Here is a 14,887-nt window from a genome sequence, read left to right as displayed (position 1 = left end):
AAATGATCCCTTGAGAAACAGATGAAATTCATTTCTATTGGACGTATCTCAGCTCCAATCAGGCTGCAGCTGCAGAATCAAACCCCAGACCCGAGCAGAAGTCTCACCTCTCAGCCATATCCTGGAGCTGCTCAGGCGGGACAGGGACGCCGTTCACCGACCTGTCCCTGTGGATCTGCTGGAAGGTTTGTTTGTGCGACTCCAAGTTTTTTAAAACATCCTGTGGAACATAATCAGACGTCATCGCTCGTCCGCTGCCTCTGTGGAAAAAGAGTTTGGGACGCATCGCATTCCTCCTCTCTGCTACCTTGTGCTGCTCCAGTGTCCTGTGGAGGACGTTGGCCGTCTCCTCGTGGGCATGTTGGACGGGGATGTCCTCCCTGAGAGCCATCTCCGCCCGGTGAAGCCAGGCCCCGATCACCCCCAGAGGACCCGGCAGGGACTTGTCCAGATGGACGTGCCAGTCCAGCAGCTGTAATTGACATCCATTAGCAGGTCCACTATGAGGAGGCAACGCTGTTCAAAAGGCTCCGCATGTTCCCAGGCACTCAGGCTGAAGGGCGCTTCATTCAGTCCAGACAGGCCGAGTAGAGCCGAGGACAAAACCTCCTCTGTCCCGTCCCCCCCCCCCCCCCCTCTCTGGGCAAACTCTGAATTCAATGCTTACACCCCACTGGCAGCCCGAGCTGAGCTGCACTTTTGTCATCGCTATGGTAACGATATTTCCAAGCAACAGCGACAAAATAAATCTCTTATTTACGGCCAGATTTTAATCCACTCAGATGAATTATTCCAGCTCTTACTCTGGCTGAGACCCGGTCCCATGCCTGCTTGACGAGCGCCTGATCCACGGACAGCTTCCCGTCTCTGTGCACCGGCTGCAGCAGTTTATCCGTCTGCTTTTTCCTCATCTCAAACTGGACGCGGAAACTCTTGAACGCCTGAGAAACAAAAAAGTTTAAGTTAAAAGTTAAAAGGTCGTTAACATCCGTCGGGGGGAGAGGAGGCTTCTTCCCACCTGATATTTGTCGGTGAGGTTTCCCTCCACCCCCTGAGCCCGGAGCACATCCCTCTCCAGCTGATCCAAAAACACCTTCAGCTCTCTCAGCATCTTCCTCTCCTCTCTCTGTTGGCATCGGGCGATAAATCGCAAATCAGAATCTCAGAAAGTCATTAGAGTTCCTTTTTCCAATACGACACTCCGAAAACGTCTTGTCTATTCCGATTAGTGAAGAAGAAAAACATGCAGAGGAATGAATTAATCTACTTTTGATTAGTATAATCTTCATTTGGGTACTTTCACACCAGAAGGTCTGAAGGTCAGTTTTACTTTCGCTTTGAAATTATGGCTAATATTGATAAACCTGGATTAAATTTTGCACATCCTACACGGCGTCCACAGAAGGTGGATGGAGGCGGAGACCAGCAAAGGTAAGAATCAATCAGATAAATCAATATTTTAATGGTTTAAAGGATTTCACTGGTGCAGCAACACATTACCCTGCTTGAAAGGTCCGAGCCAAATAAAATCTGAAACAGAATAAGTTGAAAAGTCCCCTCTAGGTGTGAAAGCACCCACGTTTGACCCATGAGCTTAGTGACACATACCTCAAGCATTTGTTCTATGTCTTGGGGAGCAAACTGTCCAGGAAAGCAGTAAAGCAGACCACACCAGGAGGAGATGCATCATCAAGGAGAAGAAGGGGAGGAAGAAGAGGAAGAAGAAGAGGAAGATGTGGAGATGGGACGAGGTGGGGGAAAAAAAGCTCCAAAGGAGGACATGCGGCCCTGTGATCTAAACACTCACCTGCAGCACCGGCGCTGACAGCGCAAAAGTGGGAATTGAACCGAGACGCAGCTTAATGTGTATAAAAGAAAATAAAAAATATGTGGATAGATCAATAAAATGAGCTGGTGATGGAATTTTTATTAATATTTATTGATGCTCTTGATTATAATCAGTTGGTACATACAACTTCCAAAATAAAAGCAGTTAAATATCACCTCTCCTGCACATTTCACTAAATCTTAACGTACCTCATCCTGCTGTCCGTCGGTCTCGAGGTGATGGGGGTTCGGGTAGTGCTTCAGGAACTGAGCCACGTACGTCATGATGGACTTTTCATCCGGTTTGTCTACGTCCACATCTACAGAGCAACACAAACGTTACCTGAAGAGGCTTTCTCTGACCTAAACACAGGCAGAAAAAAGGTTTATCGGGTCTGTTCTAGTACATCGCTATAAGAAGTGGGTCGGACTGGGAGAGGAATCTCGTGCTTGATGGCTGATTAGATAGTCATCGAATTTTATCCGAGGTCGGGTGTCACCTTCTGGATCCAGCAGACGGGGGATGCCCAGTTCATTTTCTGCTAGTGTAAACGCCTCTTCCAGATTCTCCCTGTTGCTTCTCCTTTGCACCGCCTCCATGCTCACCAGGTCCGGTCTGATGGCGTGCACCACCGACTGGAAGGCGACACCATCGCGCCAGCTGGGACCAAAGTCCTTCACCTCAATCCCATGATGCCTGAAAGACGCGTGCATGACGATGCATCCCCGAACACGGCCAAATAACAAGCGAACTCTTTACCGTGCCTCACCTGGCTGCCGTGCACTGCACCCATCTGAGCAGCGCCTTCTTAGCGTTGCCCTGAAACTTGTTGACGACCTTCCTCTTCATGGGGGGGCTTCCTGGTTCAGAGCTGGCAATGCTATCCACAGAGGAGTTGCTGTTGGACAGAGCGAGGAGGGCTGGCAGATTGCTGGTTAACTCCTCAATCTGCAGGAAGACCAGATGCAGAACTGAAAGGCTCTGCTGTAACCATAGCAACTTGAAAACACAACTTCAGACTGGGACGACATGTCTTTAAATAGAATACAATATTTAAAACAAACTCCCCTCAGCATTTGTTTTAAAATCATCACTGCTATTTTGTTCCACTGGTTCATCGGTTGAAACTCCGGGATGGATTTTCACTCAACTTGATCGCAAAGAACCCGATAATTATTGATAGAGATCTAGAAAGAAGGGATTGATGAAGGATATTTTCCCATAGTAGTGATGGATCACCTCATTATGCTAAAAACATTCCCACAGAACTTTGTGGAGGGGCGGGACACGTTTTTGGAGGGAAGACGGTTATTAAACTGTCGAGCATCAGATGAAACATTACCTGGAAGTAGAGGATGATGGTCCATATCAAACCAAGGACAATGGATGGCCGCCCGTCTGCGATGTCAGTGGCGTGAATGTTAACAAGTTTGATCTGAAACGACATTCGGGACAGTAAGTCGTAGGCGGGTTACCCGGAAGTTCCTCTCGCAGAAACATCTGTAAAAGAATATTGCCAGCGTGCTTAAAGTCCAAAAATCAGGCACATCCGCATTAACAGCAGCGCTGCACTCCTGTTAACGTGTTTGGTAGAATCATAGGGAGCCAGGCTCAAATCAAAACGCACCCAAACCTCAGCAGAGGAAGCGTAAGAAGCATCCGAGCACAGCCGAGAACAAACCGTGCATCAAACGAACACAACGCATTCAGGATGCGATCCAACGGGGTTTAACGACTGACCGGAGATCCTCGGTACACGGACTGAAGGCACACGATGGGGAGACAGAGATCACAGCGGCGTGAGTCTCGGCCCCTCAGGAGACACTGGCTACACGGAGCCGTGGACGTACAAAGAGGTTATGCAATGAGGAAGTCCTGCCTCTACTGGCTGCTTCAACTGGTTGATTGTTACACGGGAAAGGACAACAACATGTTTTTATTCTTAGCTTAGCATTTAAGAGGTGAGACCGAATACTGACCTTCCGGCCTTCCAGGAACTTGAGGGCGGTGCCGATGTTGGAGACCCAGTGGATCCTCTTCAGCTGACGGCCTTGTTCTCGTGGCTGAAAACAGAGAGTCAATTTGTGTGCAGATTTCACGTCGTCGAATCGTGCATGAAAACCTGCATGAAAAGGTTTCGAGGTATGACTCAAAAACCCCCGGCGAGGGCTCCTTACGAGTCTTTGTCCAGACAGCACCTCCAGCAGAGCCAAGAGCTTCACCCCATCTTTGATGTCCTCAAAAAGGTCGTTGACCTCCAGCGGCGGTTGGTACTGGAGAAACGAGTACATTTATGTTAATCATCCCGTCAGAGGACATTTATTTGTGAGACGTGAGGATGACGAGGCACCAAAACAGGCTTGTTAGCGATGACCACAGAGCCCCCCTGCAGCTGAAAAGACGGGGCCTCTTCCCCAGCGGCGGCTCGGTGCCCGGTCCGGAGGCCCCGGGGCCTGATTTAACCCTAAACGGGTCTCCTGCAGCTCTAGAGGCGAATCTAGAGAATATCTGCAGATATGTGTGTAGAGCTTTCATTAAACCTCTGTATGAAAACTGTGTGCTTGGCATCGTATGCGGGTTATTTTGCAGCTCGCCCTCCGCGGCGGGACGCCGCTGGCTCCTCTTCAGGAGGAGGAAGGCGTCTGTCGTGTTAAAAAGGACGTGTGCCCTTCTCCTTTCACAAACGCAAATGTTTCTCCGTTCACATGTTCTTCAGTATTTAAGTCAGAAAGAGGTTTGAATTCAGCCCGCAGTGACATTAAAGCTTCGTTAAATACAGGAAGAGAGATTCCACAAGAAAAAAAAAAGAGTTGTGTCATGCAGGGCGTGTTGTTGTTGTTGTTGTTGTTGTTGGATCCCATCGTAACTGGATGAACTGCATTCTCTTGTGTTCGTTGCATGGCAACCGGGAAGAAGCTGCATTGCCATGGCGATCCAATGAAACACCAGGGCCGCCCACCTGTCTCTACGTGAGCCTGTCAGGTGATTCGTGACGCAGCAGGAGGTGCGAGGAGAAACGGGCTCTTACCTTTGCTAAATGAGAGTTGATCCATTTGGTGAAGGTTCTCTTCTGAACCGACTCCTGCTCGTCTGAAAGGGAACGCAAAGCGGCGCGTTAGCGTACGACAAGACGCTGCATCATCCGACATCACTCGGCAGTTTGAGGCGTGCTTAGCAATTTAGCTTAGCATAGCATGTGTATAAGTATTTCTAGTGTGGATATGATGAGATTTATGTCATCCTTGAATATAACTCTTGTCATGCAGACCTTTTTTCAGCAAGAATTCCACCTCATGCTGCAGCTTAACACTAATTCTGGGATATCTATCCCTGCATGATGGAAACCGTGACCCAGTGACTCCTGACATAGAGGTCATATAAGGAGATTAGAGAGTTCAGGTCCCCCCCCCCATCAGCCTCCTTTGTCCAGCCGGAATGCCTCATGTATTATGCAACAGGCAATGCAAAAGCAGGGATTTGGCCCCAGCAGTGCTGCCATTGTGTGGAGGACTTTGTTTCTAACAGCCTGCCACGCATCCAAGTAGGCTTCTGCTGCACAGAGCGGCCATTTTTAACCATCCATCCCTGGAGATGTAGGCACTGGTCACGTGTCTGAGGAAGCAGCGGCAACGCTTAACAGGCAGCAAAGACGCTGCGTTGACCTGCGGGCTAATGCTTCATCACGGATGCACAGGGGATGCCCACTGAGGCAGAGAGACACACGCACATCTAAAGACACGCAGCGATGCACAGCTGTTTGTCCATGCAGCAGGGATTCACCAGATGCTGTATTTCCATTTCTATCTATCTGAGATTTGGATGCTGGCGTCCTACTTACCACGCAGATACTGAAAAAACCCAGAAACCAGATTCAAAGAGGTCTTCCTCACGGATACGTCCTTAAAGTGAGCCATCCTAGCGGTCTCCCGGAGCCTTTCATGAGTCCCACCATTAACGGGTCAAAATAAGATCCACAGTGGAAGAATTCAAAAAACACGCACACACTGCTGCCCCATTCCCGTTTCTCTCCAGCAGGAAGCACAACAGATGTGTCTGTTTGTCTCCGGTGAAAGCCGAAGCTGCCGGAGGTGGAGGCGTCCCCTCCTCCCTGACAGACGGAGGAGAGAGCTCTACCAGAGGGGGTCATTTACAACCCCAGCCCTCCATCTTCCTGTGTTTCCCCCCACTGCATCATTACACCGTCTGAGGCTGGAGAGAAAGCAGCTACACGCACGGCTCCACCAATCAGCATGCAGAAGGCGGTGATGTCACAGCCTCAGCTGCTTTATCCTGATCTGTATGTGTGTGAGTGAGAGAGAGATATTTGTCTAATCTTCTATTAGATTAAAACACTTAAAAGACTTGAACTGGGAAAAAATACAAAAATCTTGTTTGATTTTGGCTTTAAAATCTAGAATTATTTATTATCAAACATGCAGTGAATACAAATTAATTCTCCCTGAGGTCTCCTGTCTCGCACAAGAATATAAATCATGTAGAGTGTAAAATATAATGTAAGAGGTTAAAAAGCAATACCAAAAATAAAAGCCCGTTAATAAAACAGCAATAAATAATCTAAATCTTAAAGCCAATAAATTAAAACGGTTCAATAATTACTAAAAACAATTAACTATGAACATTTGCTCTAAGTATTGGATTAAAATAAATATGTTAAACAGGCCTATTTATATGCATTTAGACTCTTGTTTTGAAGGGCCTGGCACCAAACAAATAAAATGTGTATTTAGACATAAATCAAATTAAATGTGACGCTTGCGGTGGATTCAGGTGCTGCTCTATAAAAGCATGAATGAATGATCTTTTTTGAATAATGGCGTACCTGCAGGCTCATTGATCAACAGACCAGAACCAAATTAAAAGACGGCCTTAATAATTAATGCTGAGGCGCTCTCTGTGGTGTCAGTGCTGATGACAGGCAGACACGGCCACCCCAGGACTCCCACCCCTCACCTAGAGCCATGGAGGAGCGTTTCAGGGTGTGTACGACCAACAGTTACACAAAACACACCATCACCTCTGAACAAAGATGAGTCTGGTTCCTGACAGCTCATCGTCTCCTGCAGAAGAAATCTCTTTGTTCTTTCAGACTAAAAGCTTCTTTAAAGCTAAAAATAGTCCAGAGTTCATTCTATCATCGCCGCTGGTGGGTACGTTCCAGAAAGGCTATTATTAGAATGATGCTGTGAGAAATATTAAAAGTACTGCTCCTAATTATTCAGAAATTTCATCTTCATTTTCCTTCTTCCTTCATTCTCCATATTATTTATTACATTCCTTCCTCTTCCTTTCATTCAGTCCTTTCGTTCCGCTTCCTCTTATAAAATAAGCGTTAGTCTCTCTAGAATCTCTTTTGAGATGTAGAAATGAAAAGAGACAAAAAGCAAACATGTAAATGACAGCTTGATGTTTTCTTGGTCTGTCCAGGCTGGAGGAGCTCTCCAGGGTCCTGAAGCTGGTTCACTTTGTGGACTCTGACAAGCATGACATCCAGGGAGGAGCAGCTCCCATCACTGAGTCGTTACGTCTCCGCCAGCCCATTTGATTAAGCCTGATGTAGTAGGAGCAGCTAAGAGGCAATTAGAAGTGAATGTCCCCGGCAACAGACGCCAGGAAGCGCATCGAACCGTTGGAGCATCCGAAGCACACGCGAGTAATGGAACACTGAAGGTGATCTCAGGACAGATGATGCGTTTGGTGATTCTGTGCCGAAGGTGTTTGGCTTCATCGGCCCGCGGCAGTCACCTGGGACGCCGTAAAAGCGGCAGTCACTCTGTTGCTGGTCCATTTAGTCCACTTCAGCAGAGCGAGAAAGCATTCAGCAGCTGTTACTGAAAAGTTTGATCATCACCAAAACGTTACTGACGAAGGCCTGAGGATCCAAAACGAGAACAAAAACGGGAGCCGGGGAAACGAAAATAAGACAGGAGTCGTTTTTTTAAACCGCTCTGTGCGAATAGAAAGACAAACTGGAGAGATTTCTGTCTTATTTAAAATCAACACTTTTTAGTCAGTGAGTCATTTCAGCCTTGACTGAACGTAAACACTGGGTTTGATCTGCTGAATTACACACGGTGTGTGTTTGTGAGGGGTGAGGGGTGAGGGGTGAGGGGTGAGGGGTGGTCCGGCATCTGCTGCTGACAGCATCTTTTACAGCTGACCGGGTTCACGGTGATGTAACCGGCCCAACAAGGGGTGTGTTCCACCACTGGAGCTTTCTTTTACAAAATCCCTCATAGCAGGAAAGAGAAAGCTGTCAGCAAATCAGCTGATCACTGTTATTTACCAGGACTGAAATAAGATTACAATTTGTTTCATTAAACTCTAAATAAAACCTGAGTGAAGACAAACCAGAGACGAGTTCTGGAGTTTTAGACTTGAATCAAATCAACCCTGGTCCTCTAACAAGCTTCTGACATGCAAAATAATCTACGCTTTGAAGCCCTTTATTGAGCGTTTACTGGTTCGGTCACAAGATATCACAATAATGCATTGTGTCTAGTGATGCAGAGAACATGTGCACGTTACATTTTATTACCCCAGATCAGGAAAGAAGTTATTATTATAATTTTTATCTCTTACAACCTACTCAGTATCATAATAAATAAAATGTGTGTTTAGATAAACACACTGCATGAAGTGAGTCAGTGTGTGTGTAGGAGTGTGTTCAGGCATGCAAGTGTGAACGATGGGCAAGCAGCCCAGGCATTGAATCAGCACAAGATGACTGTGCAGCAGCAGCGCAGGGAGAGAGATCTCTAAAAAAAAACATCCGACAGAAGAATCACACTCACCTTGCAGCCTCTGCATCACGTTAGCAATGTCCAAGTGTCTCTGGGAGGCCATGTCTTCCCCCCTGCAGCCGTGATGATGAACCGGATCACTGATGCTGAGAGATGAGAATCCTTCACTTCTGTCCTGAGCAGGACATCCCCTCCAGCACTCCCCCCCTCGCTGCTCCTCACTCCTTTGAATTTCTCTGCAAGACCAGGCCCAACTGAATCTCATAGATGGTGTTTATTGTTTATGCATGAGTGTTAAATGTAATACAAATATTAAACATCACTTTGTCTTACTGCAGAGAAATTATCAAATGTCATAAGCAACCAGAAATGGAAGTTTTCCTAAAGGACACTTGGTAAATTAAACTTTCTTATAGTAAGATTTCTTTTGTTGCAAATTTGTTCACTAGCCAAATAATACTTTCATCATTTTGGCCAAATGTGTATCTTTACAATTGTCAGAGGAATATATAATATATATAGTCTTAATATATATATATATAACTATATAATATAGTCTTTAAGACTTTTGGTTTAAATCCAACTCTAAACCCATTGCTATCAAGATGTGTTTCCCTTCAGAATGGCTGCACCAGGCTTCAGCTAAAGTGGAAAAAGTCTTGAATAAACCCATTTATCTGGACCAACTCTAAATTTAAATCAAACATTTCTGAGACATTTGCAAACCCCACTTCTGTGTGTCATCAAGTCATTTTTTCATTAAATAGCTTGATGATGAATATATTTATTAGATAGAATGTTAGAGTACAAGCATGTATTACAGTACAAGTACAGTCAAACATCCTGTCTAAGAGGAGCATTTCAAAAAAGCCCTTGCGGTCTTGTTTTCGTTGAAAGTCCTTTGTACATAAATCATCGACATTTAACAATACCAATAAAAATAAATTACTCCATAGATGCAAAATAGTAATAAATTAAAAAAGAACGTAATATGTACAACGTAGCTGGAGAAAAAAAGGGGGGGGAGCTCTTATTTTCTACATATCAAGTTTCCACTTATTTATTATTTGGTTTTTTATTCTGTCTTTTTTTAAAGACTCTGAAAATGTCATTTATTTTGTATTTCTATGCTACGAGTTGCTTTTACTGCGTGAGAACACGCAACAGTCGAATTACGGAATGTACCTTTAAGGAGGGGTGTCGCCTTGTAGTGATGTCATCAGGCTGCGCCTATGTTTTTTGCTTTTTCCCTTCGCCCTGCTGGTCGGTCAAGCTACTACTTGTTTTTTTTTTTTACTCCTGTTTCTGTTGCTTATCAAAACTACAGTGGCGGTTTTAGTAATGGCAACTATTTTGTTCATGTAATGTATATAGGAATGATATAAAAATGGGAGTAAAACAACAAACTTGTTATCATTTTAGAAGAACGCGTGAATTGTGTCAGCTAATTATCTAGCTAGGCGCCCGGTTTATTTGCCTGTCTGATTTTAATGCACAATTATTTTATCATATCGTTCTTTACGACACATTTTAATTTTTATGTAGCTTATGTATAAATGGCTTGGAGGCGAGGTGTGCCTTCTGCGTCAGCTAAAACACGGCAACACAAACTATCTTAAAAGCATCAGAAAGCGCTTTAGCGCTAAGGTAAAACAACACAACATCAGCTAAACGAAAAACAATCAATAATAATAATAACCTTACTGCGTATTGGACGGGAGAACGTGATAACTCCACAGAGGAAGATGTCTGCGTGTTTCCTTGTTGCCATTGGTAACAGGGAAAGTTTGGGGAGGGGGGGGGGGGTGTTTGAGGATGGGCTGCCCCCCCGCAGCTGAGAGACGTCCCACCCTGGCTTCTTTTCAGAACACGCTGAATTTAAGTCCCTCAAAAGGCCGGATCGACTTTCCCACCTGACGCCGATGCAAAATGAAAATCAGGATAGACTTTCAGTCAGGCAGGACACGACTGAAAACATATCTTGCATGCTCTGATTTAGCATTTTGCTGTTCACGGTAGGCTAAGAATTATTCTTTTGAGCTGGCCATCAGAAGAACAGGGAGACGCACTGATGGTGACACGCCGTCTTTATTTTACTGCAGTGGGAATACAAATTCAAGCACAACCGACATTCACACAGATTCTCGTCTCCGGCCTCCGTGTGCTTTTTGTACAATCGTCTCTCGGGTAGTAGAAGCCCGTCGAGGTCGGCGCGTTTAAAGACGGCTTCAGAGAACGTTAGAAAATAAAGGAATGCAAACCATCAGCCACAGAACACGTTGCTGCCATTCACGCAACAAATACAGACCGACACAAAAAGTGCGTTTGGGTGCCAGCTCCTCCGGTGCGCCGTCATTTCAGAACTCCACCTAAACAAACAGCTTGTGTCCCATCTGGTGGATCGGTAGCAGCTAACAGGGGTTAGCTTAGCATTGTGTCATATGCTTTGTTCTTTTGATAAACTTAACAACAAGATATTCAGATTGTTCTCCGTGAGATGACGCTGTGGAGTTCAGGACCGCCGATGATCCCGTCTCCCCGACGCTAGCTTCCTCTGGAAAACCCAAAAACCCAGCTCGGGTCCAATCCCTCCCAAATCAAGCCAACTTTGGTGCTGTGAAATAGAGACCCAACATGTCAGGCATCGTGTTTCATCAACCACACACACACACACACACACTGGGTGACAGGAGTTCTGGGTTTTGTCACTGGGTCGTCCACAACGAAACAAAAGAACCAGCTGCTGCAGTGCATTCTGGGGTTTTAGTGAATATTTATAACCAGGTGTTCTGGAAACCGGATCCGCTCCTGCAGGACAGCCCATCCAGCGACCTACGATTCATAATCAATACTCCCATTGGTCCGTCTTCATGTCCAGGTAGTTGAGAATGTTCTGAGCGAACTTCACCGCCTGCTTCCGCGCCATCTTATTGGTCTCGTCTCCCTGCGGGTCCACGGCGTCCAGCACCAGCAGCTGCTTGGTCAGCAGCTCCTCCAGCATCATGTAGCTCTTGTCGGCCCTCTTGCCGTCGAAGCCCAACACCTGGGCCTGGAGGTCTGACAGGCTCCCCAGAACCAACCACACGGCCCGGTGGGACGGGTGCTCATTGGGTCCTGGCTGGCGGCAGACCAGGGCCTCGCGGAGGTCCAGGAAGGTGATGATGGCCTGGACCTCCACCACGGCGCGGCGGCGGGCCTCTCTGATGCAGGGGTTCCTGGCCGTGTCCACCTGGTCCAGGTGAGTGAGGAGACTCTGCAGCTCGGCTTTGGGCCTGAAGCTCAGGTCCCCCATCACGCAGTGCCGCAGGACGCCCTCTCGCAGGTGGGACACGTGCGCTCGCACCGCCTCGATCTCCCGGATGGAGTTGTTCTGGGCCAAGTCGTACCTGAAGACACAAAAAGTCACGGCATATTCAAGAGTTATGCTAGCAGCAGGCTAGCGGCTAATGCAGCCTTTACCGGCTAGCCTGCTGCAGCATTAAGATTGGCTGACAATGGAGAGGAGGGGCTAGGCGTGGCTTACCTGCGCGTGTCATCTCCCTCCCCCTCCAGGTCCAGATGCTTTAACAGCCCGTTTATCTCCTCCACCACCTGTTTCCGATAATTCCTGATCGCCGCGTTCCCGGAAACGTCCAGGGCGTCCAGCTCGACCTGCATTTCCGTCAGGATTCGCGACAGGTGGGCGCAGCTGTCCCGCCCACTCAGACCCATCAGCAGGGCGACCAGCTGACTGCGCGCAACGCTCACCTTGACCATCACCTGGTTGATGCAGTGCACGGCCTGGTGGGTGTCCCCCGGCAGCGGCAGGGAGAGGGTCTGCTGCTGCGTACGCCCCTCGATGACGTCCTGCACGGCGCAGAGGCGTGTCAGCGCCCGGTAGCGGGCTTTGCGGAGCGGGATCCTCCCCTCGGTCTTGACTTGTGTGAGCCGGAGCACGAGCTTCTGGAGATCGTCCACCAGGTCGTCGTTTATTTCGTTGACGCCGCCGGCGCGCTGAGGCGCCACCACGCGTTCGTCAACCAGCCGCTGCGCCTCGTTGCTCAGCTCCTCGATGGCCAGGCGGGACGGATGAGTGGCATTCTCCTCCAGGTAGCGCAGGAGGCCCTCCACCTCCTGCGCCGCTCTCTTCCGGGCTCCCTGCAGCTCCAGTTTGCCCTCCGTGTCCACCTGGTCCACCTCCAGCAGCAGCCGGGTCAGGTCGCGCTCCAGGCGCTTGTAGTCGCGGTCGTTCTGCAGGCCGCTGAATGTGCACACCTGAGGCCCCAGAGACGCCACCTCCCTCTGGACGTCGTACAGCCGCGTCATGGCAGGGTGCTGTGGGTAGAGCGGCTGCTGCTGCTCCATCGGATGCTGCTGCTGCTGCTGATGATGATGGGGGCCACCGTGGTCCATCCTCTTCCCCCCATCAAAGGGCTTCCCAAACAGGCTGCAATGGACGGCGGGCATAAAGGAGAGTCAGAACAACGAGCAGGAAGTAACTCTCAGCGGAGCTAACATCGTTAGCTGGGTGGCCAGCATGGGCCGATTCCTCTCAAAGGTTCTGTCTGGACTCTGAGAGCTAACGCCGATAGAACCGGACCTCCAGCTAAGGCCTGGACAAACCCTTAAACCGACATCAAAGCAGCCAGCCGAGGACAGCGTCCAGAAGTCCACTCCGTTAGCTGTAGCGTGTCAGACATGCAGCCGCCAGGCTTCAGTCGTCAAAGATTAAAATAATCTCTGGAACATCACGCCACGCCGTGCTGAACATTTCTGCATGTGTTTAGCTCCCTGTAAGATAACGTGTTAAATATGGCAGTCGTGTGTCAAGAAGGAATAAAAGAATTGGGTTTAACCTACATTGACGTGACGGGTGTCGAATCCCTACAGAACCATCACGGCTTAAATACAGAGGAGGGAACCAACACACAAAACTAACCCTAAAATACGAGACGCACGTTCCCTCAGGCGCTAACAACATCTAGATCCCCAATCAGCACCAATCCCAGCAGTAATACTCCTCCCAATGGACCGGCACCGACTCTGGGCGGCGCGGCTCCCTCCCCACACAGAGATGAACCTGTGGAGGACGCTCTCACCCTGAACTGCCCCACTGGTTTTCAATTAGGCTTGGGTTGGGCCTCAGCGCTGACCGGGTCAGAACTCCAGAGCTGCAGGCACCACGTTGGCCCGTTTCGGCCCCGCTCTTTGAGAATCGGACCACAACAACGAGTTGGTGCCTTTTTAAATCCCTTGACAACCTCAGAGCAGAAACAAGGCTCAGACTCGAGGTCCAACAAAGGCTCTGAGCTGATGGAGGTCCGACGGTCGAGACCCGGAGAACATCCCATGAGTCGTCCGGCAGGGAGGCGATCTGAGCCGGACGCAGGAGGCAGGATGCACCGAGGCCCCCCCTCTGCAAACGGTGCACCGCGGGTTTGCGCATTATGTCGCCGTGGACAGCTCTCCGTGGCTCCGGGAGGGATCTGCACCTCCGCCAGAAGCAGCAAACAACGCACGACCAGATCTCACACACTCACACACACACACACGCACGCACGCACGCACGCACGCACACGACACCCCGCATCGCCACGCATCGCTAAAGCTCACCTCTTCAAAACTCCGAACACATTCGCGCACATATTTAGAGATCTCTCTTTCCATCGGCCGGAGCTCAGCGGGAACCGGAAGGATAATCCTGCAGTCAGCGGGGACGGCGGCGCTCCGGTCAGCCTCGGCTCCGAACGGCAGACTGAATGCGGTCGGGACGGGGGTTGCCCCTCCCACGGCGTGTATGACAGGCTTCCTCTGGAGTCTCGATAGAAAACAACTTCCTTTGCGAACAGATGTGTGACTGAACCCGAACCGGAAAGCGTTTTCTGCAGCAGCGCGCTGTGAATGCTATTGTGCGGATGAAGCTAGGTGCCGTGGTCACCTGACTCTGCCACACCTTGGCCATGAATAAAACAGGCTTCCCGGTCTTACGTTAACGCCGCGTGGTCACTTTAATATGTTCACCCTTACCTGCATAACCAGCGCACAGCCATCTGAATTGTTGCGGGAAAGTGCGCACCTCCGCTGATTAAGGCTAAACATTAGCCCACCTAGCTGCCTTCTAGTAGTTAGTTAGCGGCTCCGGCGTCTTAACTAACACGGAGTTTATAGTCGCTCATTTAAAAAGAGAATTAAAAACAATTATATTGAGATTTTCCTGACTCAGAGAATAACATGCGTTAATGTACACGTGGTTAGCATGAAACAAATAGAAGAATAAACAACAACACCTTCTGTCAACTGAGAAACTGCGGCACTGGCT

At 48.6% G+C, this 14,887-nt stretch overlaps 2 protein-coding genes across 3 annotated transcripts in view; both read right to left on the bottom strand.

Annotated features, from left to right (window-relative positions):
- LOC137907346 (nesprin-1-like) overlaps window positions 1–5,742 on the bottom strand; it is a 47,728-nt gene extending 41,986 nt beyond the window's left edge. Inside the window, exons 1-14 of the mRNA XM_068751663.1 lie at window positions 5,667–5,742; window positions 4,857–4,918; window positions 4,006–4,101; window positions 3,808–3,891; window positions 3,171–3,263; window positions 2,598–2,776; window positions 2,328–2,524; window positions 2,038–2,147; window positions 1,808–1,858; window positions 1,609–1,641; window positions 1,019–1,126; window positions 804–941; window positions 308–472; window positions 108–220 (exon numbers count right to left, since the gene is read on the bottom strand). Coding sequence (XP_068607764.1) covers window positions 108–220; window positions 308–472; window positions 804–941; window positions 1,019–1,126; window positions 1,609–1,641; window positions 1,808–1,858; window positions 2,038–2,147; window positions 2,328–2,524; window positions 2,598–2,776; window positions 3,171–3,263; window positions 3,808–3,891; window positions 4,006–4,101; window positions 4,857–4,918; window positions 5,667–5,742 — 1,505 coding nt within the window. The remainder of the gene's footprint in view (window positions 1–107; window positions 221–307; window positions 473–803; window positions 942–1,018; window positions 1,127–1,608; window positions 1,642–1,807; window positions 1,859–2,037; window positions 2,148–2,327; window positions 2,525–2,597; window positions 2,777–3,170; window positions 3,264–3,807; window positions 3,892–4,005; window positions 4,102–4,856; window positions 4,919–5,666) is intronic.
- A 5,692-nt stretch (window positions 5,743–11,434) lies between these two features.
- Window positions 11,435–14,618, bottom strand: bag5 (BCL2 associated athanogene 5). Of its 2 annotated transcripts, none has more exons than XM_068751673.1 (3): window positions 14,596–14,618; window positions 12,113–13,015; window positions 11,435–11,975 (listed from the first exon to the last, which is right to left on the bottom strand). In XM_068751673.1, the coding sequence occupies exons 1-3, from the start codon at window positions 14,616–14,618 to the stop codon at window positions 11,435–11,437; spliced, it is 1,467 nt and encodes a 488-aa protein (XP_068607774.1). The 2 variants fall into 2 exon arrangements, with proteins under 2 accessions (XP_068607774.1, XP_068607772.1); XM_068751671.1 differs by lacking the exon at window positions 14,596–14,618 and adding an exon at window positions 14,182–14,213.
- Between the last annotated feature and the right edge of the window lie 269 nt (window positions 14,619–14,887).

This window comes from Brachionichthys hirsutus, chromosome 18 (genome assembly GCF_040956055.1).
Source record: "Brachionichthys hirsutus isolate HB-005 chromosome 18, CSIRO-AGI_Bhir_v1, whole genome shotgun sequence".
Classification (NCBI taxonomy): domain Eukaryota; kingdom Metazoa; phylum Chordata; class Actinopteri; order Lophiiformes; family Brachionichthyidae; genus Brachionichthys; species Brachionichthys hirsutus.
Note: the sequence above shows the minus strand (reverse complement) of the source record. Positions and strands in the feature narration are given on the sequence as shown.